Below are 25632 nucleotides of genomic sequence, written 5' to 3' on the forward strand. Positions count from 1 at the left end.
AATTCTACCCTCATTAAAAGGTAGTAATTGCGAAATCAGTCGTATAATGCAGCTCATTAATACTAGCAAAAAACAGAAAACATATATAAAGATAAAAAATTCAGTGGCTGGGAAAGAGACTAAACACTAGTTCAAATAAACTACGTTTACAATCTCTCACCGCACATAGCCTGGGGACAAGAATAAAACCCTAGAAACGTTTTACCTTCTTCCCCGTACAGCGACTAGGGACGAGAGTAACACGAGAAAAACGTTACCCGCTTGAACGGAACGTTTTCTCTCCTCTCTCTCCCTCCGTCTTTATCTCTCTCTCTCTTTCTCTATTGATTTCGCACCTAAGAGAAGAGCCCAATTATATATCGTCAAAAAAAAACATGTTATTTGACTAAAGGAAAAAACTGAAAGGTTTTCCAAATAAAAAGTTCCTTTAAATTAGAATTTAAAACATTTAAGCTAAGAAAGAATGAACAAAACGTCAGAATCGATTTACTCTTACTGCAAAGTGAAACCGTGATACACTCTCTCTCTATCGTAACGATAGAGCGCATGTTGAACGTCCTGAACGTCAACAACTGCGTAGCATAAAAAACTAAACGTTAGTTCATCTTTGAAAACAGTACGAAGACTATCAAAGAAATTCTTTCATAAAACATTAAATTTAAAAAGTTTTAAATTCTTTAAAGGTTAAATACGATATAACGGGCTCAATGTTGATTAACTTTGGTTCCAAGTTAGGACCGACTACTATCAGGAAAGGTCGCATATAAACAAAACATAAAAATTATCTTTATATGTTTATAATAAATGGAAAGTTAATCGAAGAGGCCTAATAAAGGCGGAGAGATATAAAATATATAGATCTATAACGTGTTAAGCAAAATTACTAAAAACCTAAACACACTTCCGTCTAAGGGAAGGGTCGGCCATTTAAAAGTGAAAGAGAGTCCATACTCTCTTTGTCACCCTAATCAAATCTATCCAAAACGAGTTCAAGTTTTGAGATGAAGATAAAACACCTGCATAGCGAAAGCTCAAAACTAGAATAGTGTACTTCACCAAATAGTTGTGAAAACAAATCCAGTTAGTAACAGCGTATTAGTAGGTCTTGCCGGTAGCCCGACAGAGAGAAAATTGGTTCTTTGTTTACTTGGAGTACTAAGTACCTGCTCGACAGATGGCGCTGTTGATGTACACCCCCACCTGCATAGCGATCGCTGGCGTATTTTGACCGTAGGTTTTTCTGTCGAGCAACAGAGTTGCAGCTTATATGATCACCGGCTACGTTTAATATTGAAAAATTATGGTGTGAAATACTGAAGAGTAGACACTATTCAAAAATATAGAATAAAATGCCCCACATATGGTTAATCACCAATAACAATTAACTGAAAATAAGTGATCTGGACTCCTGGAACAATCTGAGAAACCATACTGTAACTTTAGGCAATAAGGCATCCTACATATATTTTTAGCTGAATCTTCCTAATGTTGAATTATCCATGTGTTTAGGTAATACATGTGCATGATTATGTAACAATGACTATGATGCAAGAAACAGCTCTTGTAACCCTTAATAAAGTTTTAAAATACCTAATCTTAAAAAGGTCATTGATATAACTGCATAAAACAATATTTCTAGTTTTTCCTAAAGCAGAAGAGAAACATTGCTTTCAAAGCTTGGCAGCTTTACATGGCGTGTCATTCTTATGTTGTGCTGAGCTTTAGGAGATATTATGAGGAGGAAGATTATAACTGGTTTGCATCACAACCTAAAAAAAATTATTACTGCTAGATTTTCTATCCCTATACCCCCGGAAACACAGACATCTTTTTTACCAAGGCAGAAAAACACCAATTATTTATGTTGTGAATCCATCAGTAGGTATAAACTTTACTCCTCAAAGTTTTGATATCCATAGGGCTGACACCAATAGCTCAAGAATTCACTCAGCTATTTTTCTACACTATCTCAAGTTTCCAATCACCACATTCTTATACAGTATACCTTAATAAATATTTGTCTTTTCATAACTGATCACCTACATTTCAAAGTTCTACCTTCATGAGGGAAAGGTAAAAATAGCCTTTGTTACTTCCAGGTTTAGTCATTACCCAATTCCTGTATCACCAGCTCATTTCAAAAATTTTTATTTTTACTCCTCTGAATTTTTACATTCTTTATACTTGTGTGCAATTCAGGTACTTCAAATACCTACATTAGAATTTTTTAATAAGAAATTTTGCTTATTTTACAATTACAATATTATTTTTATGAATCTCCATAGATGATTATATTGCTTTCTTCTCAAAGCTGATTAAATGTAGATATCTACCCTAAAATTCGAAATATTTCCCATTTTCTTTCACTGTAAAAGTTTTGTCCCTTTGGTGGAGTACTATGAGTTTATATGGCACTGTATGACAACAAGAGCTCCTGGCCTTGCAGTAACCACGTCACTGTTCAGTAATTATTTCTACCCACGAATAGACATTTATTGTGATTTAAAGGGTTACTTAGCTTCATAATAATGGGGGAGTGTCTACTGTATTTCTTATGCATTCCTGTGTTACTTGTCAAAGATTTATTGCTGAGTGATATAGATCCACAATCTCATTTCCATTATGCATTGAGGGCAAGATTGTAATTTTGGACAACCTTTGTGATGAGTGTATGTTCAGTTTGTGTCTGAATGCATTCCCTTTAAAGACTCAAAATTTAGAAGTAAAGTAAGTTCAGGAGAAGGTCCAGAGAAAACTAGTATGGTGGATTACAGGGGCATGATATTGCCACTCAAACTATTACCCATCTCTTTTGGGTTGGTATCAGTGAGCTTCATAAGTTTTTACTAGATTTACTATGTTCGTGCAATCTGAGAAGGATAGCGCCTTCAGGCAAAGGCAGTAATTTTAGCCTAAACTACCCTACTTCAAACCCTAGGCAAAATCAATCATGTTTTGCATAGTGTTTCTAGTATATTAGTATGGGTCCTATTCGTACCCAGTGCATATAGCCGATGGCTTCATCCTGAGTAATACTTGCTCTGTTCCATTCTATATACTGTAATTCTAAGCAGAAAATTTTAATGCATGAATAGGACGAAAACCTTTTCTTGCAACTCCATCACAAATTTTATTTCTATACCACTCTTAATTCCTTACCATAACATTTGATCACTCTACTTCCAATTTCACCGACAGTACTATTCTTTGAAATGTTTATGTAACAAAATATTTCAGTAATACATATAATATGTCAATCTTACCAAGAATATGAAAAAGTTGCTGCTGCTTCTCATCATATCTCTTACGAAAAAACATGTGGTCCCTGTATGTTCTATTAACATCCAAGTCAATTTGTCTTACATCAGTTGACCATTTACATCCCAGTTTCTTCATTTCCTGTTAAAGTGTTAAGAAACCATGAAAAGTACGAGTACAATAATACTGTTAAATAGAAAACCCATATTTAAACTATATTATAGCAAATTATATCTTTTTCTTAAGTCTTAGTAAATCTACCATTAAACACATACACTACTGTTCATAACTTCTGATCTATTACTTCTTTTAAGAATGAGAAGGCATAAGATATTAGAAAACAGTAGAACTGAAGCGCTTAAATACTTTAGAATACAGAATTTAAGCTTTGCAACACACTGCATTCAGGACAAAATAGTCTGAATCTACCTCATCTGAACTTACCTCATATTTCCCAATCTGTTCCTCTTTTAGTTGCTCTAGAAGTAATAATCTCGCCCAAACATCACCTCGAAATCTGTCGGGTATTCCTTTATAAATTCGTTTTGTGAGTTTTTCTTTACCCCAATACTTATCCCATGCTTTTATCATCTTCAGCCATTTTTGTATCCTTGATACTTCAACTTCTAATCGTTTTTCTTCTTCTTTTGTACGAGACTGGGGAAGCCTTGTGTCACTGAAATATTTTACAATCAAAGGTTACAATGCAATCTAGTACTACAGTATAATGTCTAAATTTATTTTCTCACCAGAATAAAACCAACAATTAAATCAATGATTAGTCAATGGAAAACTTTCATTTCTACCCATTACTAAATGATACAGAAATAAAAAACCACCGTGAAGTACAGGTACTACTACAGTATAGATAAATAAAAAATGAAGTAACAAAACTAAGAAGGCCTACAGGTACTACTGTAAAGTAGAGATAATCATACATTACTATTTTTATTAGCAAGAATGGAGTAGTTTAATGAGTTATATTCATACAGTCAGACCTCATTAATCGCAGTTTCTTACTTTGTGGTTTTAGTTTTTTGCAGCCAAGGAGGAAAAAAAATATGGTTATTGTTCACCCAACGTTAAGAATTTGATTTTTAATAGTTGGCAACAGCATTGGGTTGGCCAAGAACAATGCAATCCCTATTAAATAAAAATTCTCCCGCACTCCTTTATACTGGGAGCGCTGCACGCCACTATCCTAGCTTTCCCTGTACAGTGCGTATCCATTTACTGTGGTACAAAATTACAGCTATATTTGAAATAAACCGGATTTTGATTAAACTGGTGTTTCACTCAACTATATCCAATAATAATGCATGTAATATTCACATCTTACTATAGAATTTATAATTAAATACATAGTGAATTATAATCTCAACCATTGTTTACATTCAAATTAGCTGATCAAATCTACAAATCTTTGTTTTTTGTTGTTAAGTATCTCTTGAGGCATTATAATCAAGCACCACAGAGCTAAAAACTATAAAATATCGTGCATCGGCGGTAGCATGCATTATTAATATAGGAAATGAGTTATTTGATCTGAAAATTGAGGTTGACGACAGACTAGGCAGGGTTGATCAGCTGGTTTAAATGTAAACAATGCATAAGATTATAATTTGCTATGGTGGTAATTATGAATTGGATACTAAAATGTGAATATTATATGCATTATTATTGGATACAGTTAAATGAAACACCAGGGAGAGAGAAGGACGAGGCAGAGGGAAGCGGTAGCGTGCGTGCATACGGGCATGCGTTCAGATTGCCCGGACCTTGCGGTAGCCAAGTTCCTTCTCCTTGCACATTCCTTCAGCCAAATCTATGCTATCTAAAATAAATTAGCGAAATCAATGAATTTGGTAAATGCAAGAAGGAATAAAATATAGGAATGAGAATACATGGAATGAAGGATAAGAAAGGGGTTTAGAAATATTAATAAGATGAAAATGATGAATGAATGCTAGAAAAGAGAAGATGAATGAAATCGGAAAAAATTAAGAGAATCAAGAGTTGGAACGATACGTTGTAGATGTGTGTGGGAGAGCAAAGTATATATACAAAAGGGATTTGGGAAAAGGATTAAAGGATTAAGTATATAGTAATAATAAGTGAAGGACATTAATAATGTGAAGGAGATATCATACTAATATGCATGATAGGTTACATCAGTGAGGTACTTCTGTGAAAAGTGAATGGTCATGTCAGTAAGATATCGTGAAATGATATTTTAATTATAAAATAAATTTTTGAATATACTTACCCGGTGAATATATAGCTGCAACTCTGTTGCTCGACAGACAAAAACTGTACAGAAAAAACTCGCCAGCGATCACTATACAGGTTGCGGGTGTGCCCAACAGCGCCATCTGTCGGCCAGATACCAAGCTCTATGTAAACAAAGACTCAATTTTCTCCTCGTCCCACTGCGTCTCTATTGGGGAGGAAGGGAGGGTCATTTACTTTATATATTCACCGGGTAAGTATATTCAAAAATTTATTTTATAATTAAAATATCATTTTTAAATATTTAACTTAGCCGGTGAATATATAGCTCATTCACACCCAGGATGGTGGGTAGAGACCAGTAATATATGTTTACATTTTATGAGCTAAGAGTTTTTATTTCATTTTAGAAGTTATCAAAATAACAAAAACAAAATAAATAGGTACCTGGTAAGGAAGTCGACTTGAACGATTACTCTGCCTTATAAGTACGTCTTCCTTACGGAGCCTCGCGATCCTCTTAGGATGCTGATCGACCCCTAGGAGCTGAAGTATCAAGGGCTGCAACCCATACAACAGGACCTCATCAAACCCCTAATCTAGGCGCTCTCAAGAAATGACTTTGACCACCCGCCAAATCAACCAGGATGCGAAAGGCTTCTTAGCCTTCCGGACAACCCATAAAAACAACATTAAAAACATTTCAAGAGAAAGATTAAAAGGATATGAAATTAGGGAATTGTAGTGGTTGAGCCCTCACCCACTACTGCACTCGCTGCTACGAATGGTCCCAGTGTGTAGCAGTCCTCGTAAAGAGACTGGACATCCTTTAGATAAAAAGACGCGAACACTGACTTGCTTCTCCAATAGGTTGCGTCCATTATACTTCGCAGAGATCTATTTTGCTTAAAGGCCACGGAAGTTGCAACAGCTCTAACTTCGTGCGTCTTCACCTTAAGCAAAGCTCGGTCTTCCTCACTCAGATGTGAATGAGCTTCTCGTATTAACAGTCTGATAAAGTATGATAAAGCATTCTTTGACATAGGCAAAGATGGTTTCTTAACTGAACACCATAAAGCTTCAGATTGGCCTCGTAAAGGTTTGGTACGCTTTAAATAGAACTTAAGAGCTCTCACAGGGCATAAGAGTCTTTCTAGTTCATTGCCTACAATCTCCGATAAGCTGGGAATATCGAAAGATTTAGGCCAAGGCCGAGAAGGCAGCTCATTTTTGGCTAGAAAACCAAGTTGTAGCGAACAGGTGGCTTTTTCTGACGAAAATCCGATGTTCTTGCTGAAGGCATGAATCTCACTGACTTTTTTAGCCGAGGCTAAGCAAACCAGGAAAAGAGTCTTTAGAGTGAGATCTTTCAGGGAGGCTGATTGTAGCGGCTCAAACCTGTCTGACATGAGGAATCTTAGTACCACGTCTAAATTCCAACCAGGGGTAGCCAAACGACGCTCCTTGGTGGTCTCAAAAGACTTAAGGAGGTCTTGAAGATCTTTATTGTTGGAAAGATCTAAGCCTCTATGCCGGAAGACCGATGCCAACATGCTTCCGTAGCCCTTGATAGTGGGAGCTGAAAGGGATCGTCCTTTTCTCAGGTATAAGAGAAAATCAGCTATTTGAGCTACAGAGGTACTGGTCGAGGATACAGAAACTGACTTGCACCAGTCTCGGAAGACTTCCCACTTCGATTGGTAGACTCTAATGGTGGACGCTCTCCTTGCTCTAGCAATCGCACTGGCTGCCTCCTTCGAAAAGCCTCTAGCTCTCGAGAGTCTTTCGATAGTCTGAAGGCAGTCAGACGAAGAGCGAGGAGGCTTTGGTGTACCTTCTTTACGTGAGGCTGACGTAGAAGGTCTACCCTTAGAGGAAGACTTCTGGGAACGTCTACTAGCCATCGAAGTACCTCGGTGAACCATTCTCTCGCGGGCCAGAGGGGAGCAACTAGCGTCAACCTTGTCCCTTCGTGAGAGGCGAACTTCTGCAGTACCTTGTTGACAATCTTGAACGGTGGGAATGCGTAGAGATCCAGATGTGACCAATCTAGGAGAAAGGCATCTATATGTATTGCTGCTGGGTCCGGGACTGGGGAGCAATAGATTGGAAGCCTCTTGGTCAGCGAGGTTGCAAAGAGATCTATGGTTGGTTGGCCACAAGTGGCCCAAAGTCTCTTGCACACATCCTTGTGGAGGGTCCATTCTGTTGGAATTACTTGCCCTTTCCGACTGAGACAATCTGCTATGACATTCAAGTTGCCTTGGATGAACCTCGTTACTAGGGAGATGTCTTGACATTTTGACCAGATGAGCAGGTCCTTTGCGATCTCGTACAACGTCCGTGAGTGGGTCCCTCCTTGTTTGGAGATGTACGCCAAGGCCGTGGTGTTGTCTGAGTTTACTTCCACCACTTTCCCTCGAAGGAGAGACTTGAAGCTTTTCAAGGCCAGATGTACTGCCAACAGCTCCTTGCAGTTGATATGCATGCTCCTCTGACTCGAGTTCCACAGTCCTGAGCATTCCCGACCGTCTAGTGTCGCGCCCCAGCCCACGTCCGATGCGTCTGAGAAAAGAACGTGGTTGGGAGTCTGAACAGCCAGGGGAAGACCCTCTCTTAGGTTGATATTGTCCTTCCACCAAGTCAGACAAGACTTCATCTTTTCGTAAATCGGGATCGAGACCGCTTCTAGCGTCTTGTCCTTTTTCCAGTGAAAAGCTAGATGGTATTGAAGCGGACGGAGGTGTAGTCTTCCTAGTGACACAAATTGTTCCAGGGATGATAGCGTCCCTACCAGACTCATCCACAGCCTGACTGAGCAGCGTTCCTTCTTCAGCATGTTCTGGATGAATAACAGGGCTTGACTTATTCTGGGGGCCGACGGAAAAGCCCGAAAAGCTAGACTGTGAATCTCCATCCCTAAAGACACAATAGTTTGGGATGGGACCAGTTGCGACTTTTCCAAATTGACTAGGAGTCCCAATTCCTTGGTCAGATCTAGAGTCCACTTGAGATCCTTCAGACAGCGACGACTGGAAGAGGCTCTGAGAAGCCAGTCGTCCAAATAAAGGGAGGCTCGGATGTCCGATAAGTGGAGGAATTTGGCTACATTCCTCATCAGCCTCGTAAACACGAGAGGAGCTGTGCTTAGGCCAAAGCACAGGGCCCGAAACTGGTAGACCACATTTTCGAAAACGAATCTCAGAAAAGGTTGGGAGTCTGAGTGAATGGGGACGTGGAAGTAGGCGTCCCTTAGGTCTAGGGAGACCATCCAGTCTTCCCTTCTGACCGCTGCTAAGACTGACTTTGTGGTCTCCATGGAGAACTTCGTCTTTGTGACAAAGACATTCAGAGCACTGACGTCTAGCACCGGTCTCCAACCTCCTGTCTTCTTTGAAACCAGGAAGAGGCGGTTGTAGAATCCCGGTAATTGAAGGTCCGAGACTTTGACCCCCGCTCCCTTCTCTAGCAAAAGAGACACTTCCAGTTTCAGGGCTTGTCTCTTTTCTTCCTCTCTGTACCTGGGAGAGAGATCGATGGGAGACGTTGCTAGAGGGGGTTTGCGTACAAAAGGGATTTTGTACCCCTCTCTGAGCAACTTCACAGATTGTGAATCTGCGCCTCTCCTCTCCCAGGCTTGCCAGAAGTTCTTGAGTCTGGCTCCCACTGCTGTCTGAAGTTGCGGGCAGTCAGACTCTGCCCTTAGAGGACTTGGATCCTTTCCTCTTCCCTCGCTTCCCTTCGGCACGAGCACCTCCTCTGCTGGAGGCTCTGCCACGAAAGGGCGGAATAAAGCGAGACGCTGGAGTGTCAATCCTCGGTCTAGCAGACAATGTAGGCAAAGGGGGAGCTTTGCGAGCTGAGGACGCAACCAGATCGTGAGTGTCCTTCTGCACTAACGAAGCAGCAATTTACTTTATCAAGACTTCTGGAAACAGGCACTTGGAAAGGGGAGCAAAGAGAAGCTCAGATCTCTGGCATGGTGTAACTCCAGCAGACAGGAACGAGCAGAGAGACACTCGCTTTTTCAGGACTCCGGACGCAAATGAGGCAGCAAGCTCATTCGACCCATCACGGACGGCCTTGTCCATGCAGGACATAATGAGCAAAGAAATCTCTTTATCTGTCGAAGAGATTTTCCTGCTTAGGGCTCCTAAGCACCAGTCTAAGAAGTTAAAGACTTCAAAAGCCCTAAAGATCCCTTTCATAAGGTGGTCCAGGTCCGATGATGACCAACAAATTTTTGAGCGTCTCATGGCAAGGCGGCGGGGAGAGTCTACAAGACTTGAGAAGTCGCCCTGGGCAGAGGCAGGAACTCCCAAGCCGAGAACTTCTCCCGTGGCATACCAGACGCTCGATCTAGAAGAGAGTTTAGCAGGGGGAAAGGCAAATGCTGTCTTCCCTAAACTCTTCTTGGACTCTAACCAGTCTCCTATCAGCCGCAAAGCTCTCTTAGACGAGCGTGCGAGGACGAGTCTAGTAAAGGCAGGTGCGGTAGAAGGCATGCCTAATACAAACTCTGACGGCGGAGAACGCGGAGCCACAGAAACAAACTGGTCAGGAAACAACTCTTTGAAAATAGCCAAGACTTTTCTTAAGTCCAAAGAGGGTTGAGTTGACTTAGGCTCGTCCAGTTCTGATTGTTGATCATCTTGTTGTGCAGCAACATCATCATCAGAAAGTTCCTCATCCGAAAACTGATGAGGAAACGGCAACGGAGTGGGCAACGTCTGGTTCGCTGAGTCCGGTCGCACTGGTGCATGCGTGACGGAGCCGGACGCAACGTCATGGAACTGCTGCACAGTCTGTGAACTGTCAACAACCATGGGAGCGCGAGGACGCACAGCGTCTACCCGAGACTGTCTAGACCGACTGGGTTGCGCAGTGGAAACCACACTGGGTTGCGGAGGTTGACGCACCGCGTCAAAACAAGTCACCTCTGATGGTTGTTGAACGTCCTGAACGTCAACAACCACCTCCGTGCGTCGCTTAACGTCAACGTGCGGCTGGTAACCCACACTAGATCGCATCGGTGGAGGAACCCCCTCAACTGGTATACGCGAGAAGGTTACCTCAGCGTCAACAGGACGCACAACCGATCGCTTGGAAGGTTGTTGGCTAGCTACGGCAGCAACCTTCTCCGCATGAAAGTCCCGCATCAAAGACGTAAACTTGGACTGCATGTCTTGCAGCAAAGCCCATTTAGGGTCTACGGGAGCAGGTGCGGCGACAGACGGTGTTAGTGCCTGAAGCGGTACCGCTTTGCCTCTCTTAGGCGGTGAGCAGTCATCAGATGACGGCAACGAGTCCGAACTGACCCAGTGGCTACAACCGGGACGTTGGACTTGTCCTGAAGGGACCGATTTACGTTTTAAAGGTCGTGAGACCTTGGTCCAAAGTTTCTTACGAGAAACACCTTCAGACGACGAGGTATAAATGGGCTCTCTCGTCTTACGTAGGTAGGGGCGATCTTGGGGAGATACGCCTGATACCATGGAGGGAACGTCTGTTCGCTGATTAAAGCCTCTCGAACCCATGCGTCGTGCGACATTGCTTCTCCCCTGGACTTGGGAGCTTGCAAGAGGTCCCGGACTAGGAGGACGACAGGCACGAACAGACGAACCCTCAAGCGCAACACTGTTCACAACACTATCACTTGGCACTTTAGCACTTCCCACTGCACTTTGGCACTTAAGCTCCTTAACATCCGCCATGAGCTGATTGCGGTCACTTGCAAGGGACTCAACTCTCTCCCCCAGGTCATGGATGGCACGCATCATGTCAGCCATCGATGGTTCCTGAGTGCTAGGAGGGGGGTTAGGAACAACCACTACAGGGGAAGGAATAGGTTGTGGGGCATGAGGAGAGGAAACATCAATAGACCTAGAAGAACTTCTCCTAACTCTATCTCTCTCTAGCCTGCGTGTGTACTTTTCAAATTCGATAAAATCGAATTCCGAAAGGCCCACGCACTCCTCACACCGATCTTCCAATTGACAGGTTTTACCCCGACAATTGGAACAAACAGTGTGAGGGTCGATAGAAGCCTTCGGAAGACGCCTAGAACAGTCCCTAGCATTGCATTTTCTAAATTTGGGAACTTGTGAAGGGTCAGCCATTTTGAATTGGTCAAGGGAAAATTCCAAAAAACGATCTAAGTCATCAACAATGAATCCGATACAAAAAAAAGAGTTCAAGGATTTATTTGAAGAAAAACCCTGCACAGCGAAAGCTCAAAACCAGAATATAGTACTTCACCAAAGATGATGTGAAAAACTCCAGTTTAGCAACAGCGAGTAAAGTACGTCTTGTCGACACGTCGACAGAGAGAAAATTGAGTCTTTGTTTACATAGAGCTTGGTATCTGGCCGACAGATGGCGCTGTTGGGCACACCCGCAACCTGTATAGCGATCGCTGGCGAGTTTTTTCTGTACAGTTTTTGTCTGTCGAGCAACAAAATTGCAGCTATATATTCACCGGCTAAGTTAAATATTTAAAAAGTACATATATTACAGTAATATACTGTACATTACAGTATCAGTGAGTATTAGGTTACAGTACAGTATTGCTACATAAGAACAACTTTTGCTATACAGAACAGTAAGGGGATGATGAAGACTCTGTAAACTTTACCTTTGCACAATAAAGTACTGTAACCTTACTGTGTCCAGTACATAGTGTATGTGTGCAAATGTTCTGTACACTGTACATATTATATACTGTTGTAAAAACCAAATCAAAACTATTAGGCAGTATTTACTGTGTTAATCATCAGTTCGGGCACCCGCTTGTGGCAAGAAGCAGTGACTTTTTAAGTTAGGAGCTAGCCCACCCTAATTTAACATATATTAGCAAATTTTTGCTTATCGCGACTGTCTCTGTAACCTAAATATCGCAATAAGTGAGGTCTGACTGTATACATAACTTACATTACTTTCACACCACATGAAAAAATAATGTAATGGCAGATACACTATGCCACATTAATCACAGACTGATGATTGCCAAGCTTTTTGGTTAACCACCTGACTTCTCAAGGAACATCACTCTGACGACATAAATTCAAATTTTCTTATCCTCAACATTCCATAATATACCCAAAGCTTTGGTTGCCCAGATAACCCTTCAAGAATCCAGAGGGAATACAAAAACTGGTCTAGGGGCAGTCACAATAATCTAACATGGGTATTAATATGTATTTCTGTTACAGTGAACCCTCGTTTATCGCGGTAGATAGGTTCCAGTCGCGGCCGCGATAGGTGAAAATCCGCGAAGTAGTGACACCATATTTACCTATTTATTCAACATGTATATTCAGACTTTTAAAACCTTCCCTTGTACGTAGTACTGTTAACAAACTACCCTTTAATGTACAGAACACTTAATGCATGTACTACAGTACCCTAAACTAAAACAGGCACAAATATTAAAGGTGATTTTATATCATGCATTTCCTAAACATGCTAAAAAGCACGATAAAAAATGGCAACCAATGTTTTGTTTACATTTATCTCTGATCATAATGTAGAAACAAACTGGAGGTAGAGCTTTGCTTATTACCCAGAAATATTTCCCATACTTTTCCCTTAGAACTACATCACATCTTCCTACTTTAGATATATATACTGTGTATATATATATATATATATATATATATATATATATATATATATATATATATATATATATATATATATATATATATATATATATATATATATATATATATATATATATATATATATGTGTGTGTGTGTGTATATATATATATATATATATATATATATATATTTATATGTATACACATATACATACCTACATATATACATAAATACATGCATACATATATATATATATATATATATATATATATATATATATATATATATATATATATATATATATATATATATTACTGTATATATATGGGTTATGGAAAAAATCCGCGAAGTGGTGAATCCGCGATGGTCGAACCGCGAAGTAGCGAGGGTTCACTGTATCTATTGATATACTTTTTCTTTTTATGCTGTTTATAATGTATTCTGAAGTTGAATATTTTTTACTTTCATAATAAGCTAAAAATGAATTAACAAGATTGTCCTTCAAAAGGCCTAGTTGCATTTCAACATAATAGATATAAAAATAATAATAATAATAATAATCCTTAGTTAACAATGGGTAGGATTTTTACACTTACTAGTTCCATATCACTATGCTAAAAAATATGACCTCTTCAACCCCCAAGACCAATCCTGGAGAAGTCCAGCTCCCAAATGGTATGTACAGTATATTGAAACCATCAATATAAGACATTTATTATACTACGCATACCTAACGCTATTTATAGGGGTATTCGCTGAATGACGAGCCATTAGATTTTTAGAAAAGCTTAACTACCCCTTTCACTCACACACCTGGGCTGAGAACCTCACATTGCTTGGAGGTAGAACTTCAAGGGGGATTGGTGCTAGCACGCCAGTCTGTATAAATAGCTACAGGTTTGTATTGTTAGGAAACATACAAATAACTTAAAATTTGTCAAATTTGTCATTTGTTCCATCACTACATCCAAACCAACACTATTTACAGGGGGTTGACTTACCCTTTAGGAGGGCGGGAGTCCTTGCCAATCTGGCATATTGGCTTTGACCCGGGGATTCCCCTTTATGTGTTTAGCACATAATAGGTGGAAACCCCTGTGCCTCACTAAAACTGGTCATGCATGATCCGCGGTCTACTCAAGCTGTGTGTTTCTGATACTAGCAATATAACTATCAATGCAAGATTTCTTCCAAATCATAGGAATCTTCAAAGGTTACCAAGACATTCCAAAACAGCCCCATCAATAGGGTATGGGGACGTATCAGTACTGACACAATACCAGGTTACACAAGGGAAATATAGTTTTCCTGCAGTTGGTTGAGGTCAGCTTTGCAGAGGACCCTGGGTACTGATTTCCCCAAGAGAGGAGAAGATTAAGAAAAGTAGGAGTCCGTCATTCCTAATCATTCATTCAGACTAATCCTGGTCAACCAATGCCCTCCACCTTCTGATACTTTCCATCACGGAGCCTGAGGTGAGGTGTTACACCAGTTGTCGTGCAGCCACCACAGGACCAAGTAAAAAAGTTTCCATGCTCCTGTGGGTTACGTCTTCCAGGTAGTGGGCGGTAAAAGTCATCTAAAGATTCCCTGCACCCGCCTGTAGAACCTGCACCACAGCGTAGTTTCATCCGAACGCCAGGGACGTAGTAATGCCCGTGAATTCATATACTCTGGGTTGACGTGTTGGAGGAGGATCAGGATTCAGTGCCAGGTCAATAGCCTTGCAAATCCAGGCAGAGATGCTGTTCTTCATGATCCTCCTCTTGACCATCCACGTGATGACGAAGAGTGCTGGCACACGGGGACGAGCTGTTGATGTCACTTTGAGGTAATACCTCAAACTCCTTAATGGACATGGTAACAGTTGATCTTGCTTCAGACTGGGGACGGGTAAGTTCATAACTTCATATGAGGCGAAAAAGTTCCAGCAAAGAGGAAATATATACTCCTTTCAGCATAAAAGATGAGACTGAAGGCTGAGCGGTAACCTTTTACTTCCGAAACCAAAAGGAGCACTTCCTCCCACAGGTGCACAAGGAATTCCGCTATTGCTAGAATAGTGGCATCGAGGGGAGAGATACCTATTCTACGGCACCAACCACAGAAGAGTGTCCACTTTGCCTGGTAGACTGAAGCTGATGATCTTCGCAGGTGTCCAGCCATCTGCTTTGCAACTTGTTACGAAAATCCTCTCTGAATGAGGCGGTCCTGGATAGTCTCCAGGCGTGAAGTCGTAGCAAAGTTATAGCTTTGTGGAAGATGTTGGCATGTGGTTGTCTGAGATAGTGTCGTGGAGGGAGTTCTCTTGGAAGCTTCGTTAAGAGCTGCAGAAGGTCTGGAAACCATTCTGCGTGATGCCATAGCGGAGCTATGAGGGTCATCGAGAGATTGACCGATGTTCTGGTCTTGTTGAGTACTCTTCTGATCAGACAGAATGAGGGAAAGGTGTGAACACCGATGTTGTCCCACCGTTGTTGGAATGCATCTTGCCAGAGAGCCTTGGGATCAGGGACTGGAGAGTAGTACGAGAGCCTAAAATTCCAGGACATTGTGAACAGGTCCACAGTTGGGGAACCCCGCAATGTCCAGACTTTGTTGGCTACTAGACGATTCAAAGACCACTTGGAGCCCACTATCTGTGTCGCTCTGCTCAGATTGTCTGCAAGCACATTCCTTTGGCCAGAAATGAAGCAAACTAATAAGGTCACCGAGTTGCCCTATGCCCATCTCAGGATCTTTACTGCCACATGGGATAAGGGCTGCGAGAAAGTACCAAATTGTTTGTTGATGTAAGCCACCACTGTGGTGTTATCACTCATCACCACCAAGTGGCCGGCCAGGAACTGTTGGAATTGTTGAAGGATCAGAAAGGGGCCCTTCATCGCTAAGAGATTTATGTGCTGGTACTTTTCAGACTCTGACCATATGACAGAGGTCGTTTGGTGCAGCACGTGGGCTTCCCACCCTTCTTTTGATGCATCTGAAGAGGGCATCAAGTCTGGAGACCACCCACCACTCAAAGTCCTTTCATTCTTCTGGTACAATGGGGACCAGAATGTCAGAGGAATTGATGGCCTGAATCCAGTTGGTCTTTAGCCGACATTATAGTGATCGAATCTTGAGGCAGCCTGGGAAATAGACAAGCCAGGGATGATAGGTGCCCGAGGAGAGACAAGCAACTCTGGGCTGGGTGTTCTGTTCATCTGAGGAATGCTCTTGCAACCTTCCTCAGCCTCACTAGCCTGTCATCTGATGGGAAGACTTTCTTAAGGTTGGTGTCTATTTTCATAACTAAATATACCAGATATTGAGAGGGAAGCAGTGATGACTTCTCGAGTTTTACCATGATCCCCAGATTTTGGCAAAGCCTCAGAAGTTTGTCTCTGTGTTGAAGAAGGGTCGCCACCGAGTCTGCTAGAATCGGCCAGTCGTCCAGGTAGCATAGGAGACAGATACTAATTCTGTGAGCCCAAGATGACACTAAGGTAAACTCTCGTGAAGCCCTGAGGTGCTGTGAAAAGACCAAAGCACAGCATCTTGAACTAGTATTTCTTGTCTAGTATGATTCTCAGATACTTTCTTGAAGACAGATGGATTGAGATCTTGAAATATGTGTTATTTAGGTCCAGTGTACACATGATGTTCTGTGGTCTTACTGCTTATCTGACCGTGTCTGCCGTCTCCATACTGAATGGCGTTTTCTTGACAAACTTGTTAAGAGCCGGGAGGTCGATGACTGGCCTCCAGTCTCCAGATGCCTTTTTCACAAGAAAGAATTGACGGAAAAAGCCAGGGGAATCGTTGAGGACCTCTTGGAAAGCGCCCTTCTAACATGGTCCGGACTTCAGCCCGAAGGGCCTGCTCCTTTGCGGATCCCTTTGCATAGGAGCTCGATGGAACAGGAGCTTTGGTCAATAGAGGGAGATTGTGTGAGCGGGACACGATACCCTTAACGAATCATGGAGACTGTCCAGGATTCGGCCCCGAGCTGCATCCACCTCTGCCAGCAGCGATGCAGGCATCCACCCACTAGTGGACAAGCAGGAGGATTGCCCATGCTACCGGTTGCGGACTCGGCCGCCTACCCTAGGATACTTTCCTGATCAAGACGAGAGGACATAGAACCTTTCCTGTCCTTAGCAGGAAAGGTCTTCTTACATACCTTTGGTCAATTGGCTGCTGTCTCGGTCATTGGCAGTCTCTGCTGCTGTTTTTTCTGTGGAGGAGGAGGTGATCTAAAAGGCCGGAATGTCAAGGCACTATGGAGGAGGCTGTCCTGGTTGGACTTACTTCCTCTCTCCGCAGCCCGCTCAACGTCTTCCAGGTCGAACAAGGAGGATCCCTCCAGAGAGGAGTTCCTGGGTCTCGTCACCTCGTTTTTGTGGGACTTGGCGATGAAACCTTTCTGCTATCAAGTCCCTTCCCTAAGGATGATGTTTGCCCACACGTTCACTACTTGGCGGACCAGGAACTCAATGGTTCGAGTTCCTGATAGTAGAAAGGTTTCCATCATTTTCCTGGAGCTTTCCTTGGACCAGTCCTTGGTCCTCAACAGGTTGCCCACCGACCCTAACCAGAGGTAAAGCCATGTAGTAACCTGCATGGTATACTTCACCACCTTTTCCTGGTTGAGGATCTCAGATACGGAGAACGAGACCTGCAATCCAGAGTCTCTCTCTAGAGATCTCTTTGGTCAATTCCTCCAACAAATGGTGAAGAGGAAGGGCTGGAAGAGGCTCAATGAAGACCTCATAGTAGTTCCTCTGCTGCACATACAGCGACAGGAAGAGTCTTAAGGATCAACCTGCCCGGAGGGAGCTGGAGGAGCCAGTGATCTGAGCCATTTCCTTCCAATGGAGACTCTTAAGACCCCGAGACCAGGACAAAGTAGCTTCTCTAGGAGGAGGAACCGTGGATTTTTGTCTTGGATCCGCAGGAGGAGAGGAAAACTTCAGCAGAGGCATCCTAGGTGTTCCCAAGGGACGAACCAGGGGAACAACTGTTACAACAGCCTAGAGGACAGCCCTAACCAAGATGCTCCGAACCACAGTTCCTGACCCATGGCGGTGCTGGCTGAAAGATACCCTAAGAGGATTGACGATGAGGATTTCAACAGTCGCCATACCTGAGATAGATGACAATCGGGCTGGAGGCTGTCGTTTTGAAGGCTCCTCCTTACAGGGAAAGGGACAAGACGAGTTACCAGTTCTTTAGGCGCCTTGAACGTCAGGTCTTACCAAAGGTTATTCTGTTGGGGGACGTCCTCGTCACGTTCTGTTCTCCTGGGAGAATGCGATGACATGCGCTTGCAAACAGAAGAGTGAGGTGAGGGCAAACGGCGAGAAAATGAATGTGTCCGCTACAGAGAACAGTTAGAGGCTCGTGAAGGAGAGGGCTTAGGTGTTAGTCTCCTATCTTGTGAATGATGACGTTCCTTAGAACGGCGACGTTCTGGCGAGCCATGACAATATTGAGGCGACCTCTGAAGCTCTTTCGAGCGCTGGGTGGAGGGCAAACGCTGTATGGAGGGCAAATGTCTCCTAGTCACAGTAGAGTGAAGAGTGAAGAGAGTTCGCTGCTTTATGAGCTGCTGATGGATAGAAAGTGGTTGGAGCGCCGGGAGGTCAGCGAGCGACGAGCAGTTGGTGAATGTCTATTGCCTGCCGATTGTTTAGAGGATCGGCGAGCTGGTGAACAGCGAGCAGCAAGAGACTGACAGCTTGAAGGTTGTCGTTTGACTTCCGATCTTCTAGGAGATTGGAGAGTCGGTGGTGAACGACAGGTTGATATGGACTGAAGAGTAGTCGAAGGCCGGTAGTGAGCTGGCGAACGGCGAGACATCAGAGAATGATAACCGTCGTCGAACGGCGAACCATTGGGGAATGACCAACTGTTAATGAACGATGAACAGCTGGTCATTGACGAAAGCACGAGTGACAAGGAGCTGGGCAACTGAGAACAGTCAGCGCCTTGGAGTTACTGGAACTTGGCGAGCAGGTCGGGAATCTGGAGATTCAATGGGCGATGGCGAGCCACAAACAGTAGTTCATTAACGAGCTCTTGGCGAAGAGTGGTGGACTGGCAAACACGACAAGGATGGCGAACAGCGAGTCCGAGGAGAGGCCGGTGACACAGGCGAGGGTCGGGAACCAGTGGGCAAACGGCGAGACTGACAAAATTTGTCAGACTGACGATCTTTAGGTAAAGACGAGTGCTGAGGAGTGGGTGAACGGTGAGGTCCTTGACGATCCTACAGGCAGTAATTTTAGACTTCTGGAAGCGTTGAAAACATTATATAGGCTGTCTTAGCAAAGATCTGGCTATACTTTTAGACTTCTGGAAGAACTGAAGGGGATCGTTCAGCACCAGATGGTGAAGAGACAAACAGATGTTCTTGTAGAAGGACACTCCAAAATCAAACCATTGTTTTCGAATCTTGGGTAGTGCCATAACCTCTATACCATGGTCATTCACTGTCTTGGGTTAGAGTTCGCTTGCTTGAGGGTACACTCGGGCACACTGTTCTATCTTATATATTATTTCTCTTCCTCTTGTTTAGTTAAAAGTTTTTATAGTTTATAAAGTGATACCTATTTTAATATTGTTGCTCTTAAAATATTTTATTTTTCCTTGTTCCCTTTCCTCACTGAGCTATTTTCCCTGTTGGAGCCCCTGGGCTTATATCATCCTGCTTTTCCAACTAGGGTTGTAGCTTAGCAAGTAATAATAATAATAATAATAATAATAATAATAATAATAATAATAATAATAATAATAATAATAATAATCTGGCAGGCTTCCGAGGTGTCTCTATGGGGGTTCTCCATCACAAACTCGAGGTGGCTACCCACATTAGAGACTTGCCACAGACTTTTCTACACCCCTGAAGAAAGATCGGCAAGAGGGGGGGGGTTGTAGTCCTCGGTAAAGGCACCAGCAGCGGCAGAAGAGGCAGGACCGGAATCAACGGACGGGGCCGCAGGTGACACCCCAAGGTCTTGAAGGTCCACACTAAGCAAGGCCAACGGATCCACCTCCAAGGAGGAAGAACGTTGCCTCTCAGCGCCAACCTAAAGGAACTGCAACAGGGCCGGAGAAAACCAGGGACGGCCACACCTGAAGAACATCAGAAGAGTAAGGACTCCCCCAAGGGAAGGGGGCCACTACGCTAGGGGAAGCAGCACCGTCTTTCAAGAACCAAGGTTGTCCTGGTGTTAATCGGCATGCACTACTGTTTGACTGTTCCCTGGAAGAAACCGGCCGAACAAGAGCTTCAGAGGAAGGTCGGGGGCGGAAGAACATTTGGATTTCTTCGACTTCGAGGAAGACCCCAAAACGACGAATCCCTCTTAGCCTTCTTCTTCCATCGACGTCCAAACTTTTTACACCGGGAGCCAGACCACTCTCGGCAATCAGGACAGTTATCATCACTATCGCATCGTTACCCTCTACAAACAGGACATAACTCTTGAGGATCAATATCCACAGAGAATATAAAAGTCCCACAGGAGCGGCCCTCAGGTCCTGGGCAGGTCCGCATATCTATGGCAAGATGAAGAACGCACTGTAAAGAATAAGCAAAAATAAAAATGTTATTTTTATTAATAAAATAAATTTTTGAATATACTTACCCGATAATCATGTAGCTGTCAACTCCGTTGCCCGACAGAATTCTATGGAGGGATACGCCAGCTATCACAATACTAGAAGGGGGTGTATTTACCAGCGCCACCTGTGGCCAGGTACTCAAGTACTTCTTGTTGACACCTCCTCAATTATTCCTCGGTCCACTGGTTCTCTATGGGGAGGAAGGGAGGGTCGATTAAATCATGATTATCGGGTAAGTATATTCAAAAATTTATTTTATTAATAAAAATAACATTTTTCAATATTAAACTTACCCGATAATCATGTAGCTGATTCACACCCAGGGGGGTGGGTGAAAACCAGTGTACAAGATTAAAGGATAGCTAAGTATCCCATATTTCATATAATCAGTTATCCACAATAACAATGAAATAATAAGTACCTGGTAAGGAAGTCGACTTGAACCGTTACTCTGCCTTTAATAAGATCGTCTTCCTTACTGAGCGCAGCGTTCCTCTTGGGAGGCTGAATCAACTCAAAGGTGCTAAAGTATACAGGGCTGCAACCCATACTAAAGGACCTCATCACAACCTTTAACCTTGGCGCTTCTCAAGAAAGAATTGACCACCCGCCAAATCAACAAGGATGTGGAAGGCTTCTTAGCCGACCGTACAACCCATAAAAAGTATTCAAGAGAAAGGTTAAAAAGTTATGGGATTATGGGAATGTAGTGGCTGAGCCCTCGCCTACTACTGCATTCGTTGCTACGAATAGACCCAGGGTGTAGCAGTACTCGTAAAGAGACTGGACATCTTTGAGATAGAATGATGCGAACACTGACTTGTTTCTCCAATAGGTTGCATCCATAACACTCTGCAGAGAACGGTTCTGTTTGAAGGCCACTGAAGTAGCCACAGCTCTCACTTCATGTGTCCTTACCTTCAGCAAAGCAAGGTCTTCTTCCTTCAGATGAGAATTTGCTTCTCTAATCAGAAGCCTGATGTAGTAAGAAACTGAGTTCTTAGACATTGGTAGAGAAGGCTTCTTGATAGCACACCATAAGGCTTCTGATTGTCCTCGTAATGGTTTTGACCTTCTTAGATAGTACTTAAGAGCTCTAACTGGGCAAAGTACTCTCTCCAGTTCGTTCCCCACCATGTTGGACAGGCTTGGGATCTCGAACGACTTAGGCCAAGGACGGGAAGGAAGCTCGTTTTTAGCCAAAAAACCGAGCTGCAAGGAACATGTAGCCGTTTCAGATGTGAAACCTATGTTCCTGCTGAAGGCGTGGATCTCACTTACTCTTTTACCTGTTGCTAAGCACACGAGGAAAAGAGTTTTTAATGTGAGGTCCTTAAAAGAGGCTGATTGGAGCGGTTCAAATCCTGATGACATTAGGAACCTTAGGACCACGTCTAGATTCCAGCCTGGAGTGGACAACCGACGTTCCTTTGAGGTCTCAAAAGACCTAAGGAGGTCCTGTAGATCTTTGTTGGAGGAAAGATCCAAGCCTCTGTGGCGGAAAACCGCTGCCAACAAACTTCTGTAACCCTTGATCGTAGGAGCTGATAGGGATCTTACGTTCCTTAGATGTAACAGGAAGTCAGCAATCTGGGTTACATTGGTACTGGTTGAGGAAAACTGCATTGGCCTTGCACCAGCTTCGGAAGACTTCCCATTAAGACTGATAGACTCTGAGAGTGGATGTCGTCTTTGCTCTGGCAATCGCTCTGGCTGCCTCCTTCGAAAAGCCTCTAGCTCTTGAGAGTCTTTCGATAGTCTGAAGGCAGTCAGACGAAGAGCGTGGAGGTTGGGTGTACCTTCTACACGTGAGGTTGACGCAGAAGGTCCACTCTAGGAGGAAGAGTCCTGGGAACGTCGACCAGCCATTGTAGTACCTCAGTGAACCATTCTCTCGCGGGCCAGAGGGGAGCAACCAACGTCAGCCGTGTCCCTTTGTGAGAGGCGAACTTCTGAAGTACCCTGTTGACAATCTTGAACGGCGGGAATGCATACAGGTTGAGATGGGACCAATCCAGCAGAAAAGCATCCACGCGAACTGCTGCTGGGTCTGGAATCGGAGAACAATACAAGAGGAGCCTCTTGGTCATCGAGGTAGCGAATAGATCTATGGTTGGCTGACCCCACAGGGCCCAAAGTCTGCTGCAAACATTCTTGTGAAGGGTCCACTCTGTGGGGAAGACCTGACCCTTCCGGCTGAGGCGATCTGCCATGACATTCATATCGCCCTGAATGAGCCTCGTTACCAGCGTGAGCTTTCGATCTTTTGACCAAATGAGGAGGTCCCTTGCGATCTCGAACAACTTCCTCGAATGAGTCCCTCCCTGCTTGGAGATGTAAGCCAAGGCTGTGGTGTAGTCGGAGTTCACCTCCACCACCTTGTTAAGCTGGAGGGACTTGAAGTTTATCAAGGCCAAATGAACTGCCAACAACTCCTTGCAATAGATGTGAAGTGTCCTTTGCTCCTGATTCCATGTTCCCGAGCATTCCTGTCCGTCCAGTGTCGCACCCCAGCCCGTGTCCGATGCGTCCGAGAAGAGACGGTGGTCGGAGGTCTGAACAGCCAATGGTAGACCTTCCTTGAGAAGAATGCTGTTCTTCCACCACGTTAGAGTAGACCTCATCTCTTCGGAAACAGGAACTGAGCCCGTCTCTAGCGTCATGTCCTTTATCCAGAGAGCAGCTAGATGATACTGAAGGGGGCGGAGGTGGAGTCTCCCTAACTCGATGAACAGGGCCAGCGATGAAAGTGTCCCTGTTAGACTCATCCACTGCCTGACTAAGCATCGGTTCCTTCTCAGCATGCTCTGGATGCATTCTAGGGCTTGGAAGATCCTTGGGGCCGACGGACAAGTCCGAAAAGCTCGACTCTGAAGATCCATACCCAAGGAGACAATGGTCTGGGATGGAACGAGCTGAGACTCCTCAAAATTGACCAGGAGGCCCAGTTCCTTGGTCAGATCCATAGTCCATTTGAAAATCTCCAGACAGCAACGACTTGAGGGAGCTCTTAAAAGCCAGTCGTCTGACGGAGCCGGACACAAGATCATGATACTGCTGCACAGTCTGTAAACTGTCAATCATGGGCAAGCGAGGAAGTACAGTGACAACCCGAATCTGTCTAGACTGTCTGGGTCGTACAGACAACTCCTTAACGGGTTGCTGAGGTTGCCACTGAGTCACAACAAGTCCCTTCTGTTGGTTGTTGAACGTCTTCCCCGTGACACATTGACTCCGTAAACAAAAAATCCTCTAATAAGGACTAAGCTTTGACTGCATGTCATGCAACACAGCTCAAGGTCTATGGGAGCAGGTGTGGTAACAGACGGGATTAGCGGCTGAAGTGTAACCATTACCTTCCCTGTAAGCATGTTATGCTTAAATAAAAGTCCATAAGAGGTTATGCAGCTAAAGGCTCCCTCCAAATGACAGAGTCCTCAAGGGAATATCAGAAGGAGGGAGAAAAGAACTTTCTCATCTACAGGGACCTTATCCTAGAAAAGCTAAGTTCTCTGAGTGAGGGTTCACTGGTGCAAAGCAGCAGACTAGAAGGCAACGTTATGAAACTGCTTGACAGTCTAGTGAGTTGGCAACAACCCAAGATGTGTTGAGAAGCATGCGGTAAGGTATGCAGAGCATGATGTATGCAGAGTATGCTGTATGCAGAGCATGCTGTATGTAGAGCATGTTGTATGCAGAGCATGCTGAATGCAGAGCATGCTGTATGCAGAGCATGTTGTATGCAGAGCATGCTGAATGCAGAGCATGCTGAATGCTGAGCATGTAGAAAGCAGAGCCTGCTGTAAGCAGAGCCTGCTGAAAGGAAAGCAGAGCGTGTGCATGGCGTTTAACATTTCTCAGAAATTCCATGACCAGTGCTAGAGTGCTTTATGCATGCTTGCATGGGGTTTAAACCATGGTATGCTGAACAGCAGAGTCAGAACGAGCTGGAACAACAACAGAGGTTTCCTCAACTTGAGGGAAAACCTGAGGTTCAGACTGCATAGGCTGAACAACAGTCGGAGCAGAAGGCAGGTGCAAGGGTGAAGGAGGTTGACTCCTAGCAAGAGTTGCACCCAAGGATTGCACCAGCTGAGCGGAGGACGGAGGCGGAGTAGCCGTTCCTGTTCCTGAGAGATGAGTGGAGCATGAGAAGGTTGAGGCTGCGCAGAACAAGGTAAAGTTCTAGCAAGCTGAGGCTCCTGAGGCGCAAGTGCATGGTGTAGATGAGCTTGCCTAGAAGAGGGTTGAACTCGGTGCAGCGCTGGTTGAGCAGACAGACTCACGGAGGGGAGAGGTTGTTGTACCCCAACCGAGAGTTGCACCACTGGTGGAGCAGCAAGGGGAGGAGGAGGAAGAGTGTAACTCTCCTGATCCCAAAGCAAGGGTTGTCTTAAAGAAGGCTGAGGCTGAACAACACTGTGAACAGCAAACTCCGAAAGTGGTTCAACATCGTACGCCTGGCAGATGGTGCTGCGACCAGGCGGAGCAGGTGCAGGCTGGGCGAGCACAGGCGGAGCAGGTGCAGGCTGGGCGAGCACAGGTGCAGCGAGAACAGGTGGAGGGAGTGCAGGAGGTGCAACACTCTCAGCCCGACACTCACGCATCAAGTCCGAAAGCTGTGCTTGCATGGACTGTAGTAGAGTCCACAACATCGTACGCCTGGCAGATGGTACTGTGATCAGGCGGAGCGAGTTTAGGAGGAGGGAGTGTAGGCGGAGGCGGAGGAGCAACACTCTCAGCCCGACACTCACTCATCAAGTCCGAAAGCTGTGCTTGCATGGACTGTAGTAGAGTCCACAACATCGTACGCCTGGCAGATGGTACTGTGATCAGGCGGAGCGAGTGTAGGAGGAGGGAGTGTAGGCGGAGGCGGAGGAGCAACACTCTCAGCCCGACACTCACTCATCAAGTCCGAAAGCTGTGCTTGCA

General features: G+C 44.1%; 1 protein-coding gene across 3 annotated transcripts in view; it reads right to left on the reverse strand.

Annotated features, from left to right (window-relative positions):
• Nucleotides 1–25632, reverse strand: part of LOC137631140 (USP6 N-terminal-like protein) — a 268611-nt gene that overhangs the window by 137169 nt on the left and 105810 nt on the right. For all 3 annotated transcript variants that reach the window (XM_068362816.1, XM_068362815.1, XM_068362814.1), the window contains 2 exons: nt 3703–3934; nt 3264–3399 (listed from right to left, as the gene is read on the reverse strand). In XM_068362816.1, coding sequence (XP_068218917.1) covers nt 3264–3399; nt 3703–3934 — 368 coding nt within the window. The remainder of the gene's footprint in view (nt 1–3263; nt 3400–3702; nt 3935–25632) is intronic.

The sequence above is a fragment of the Palaemon carinicauda genome, chromosome 39 (genome assembly GCF_036898095.1).
Source record: "Palaemon carinicauda isolate YSFRI2023 chromosome 39, ASM3689809v2, whole genome shotgun sequence".
In the NCBI taxonomy this organism is placed as follows: Eukaryota; Metazoa; Arthropoda; class Malacostraca; order Decapoda; family Palaemonidae; genus Palaemon; species Palaemon carinicauda.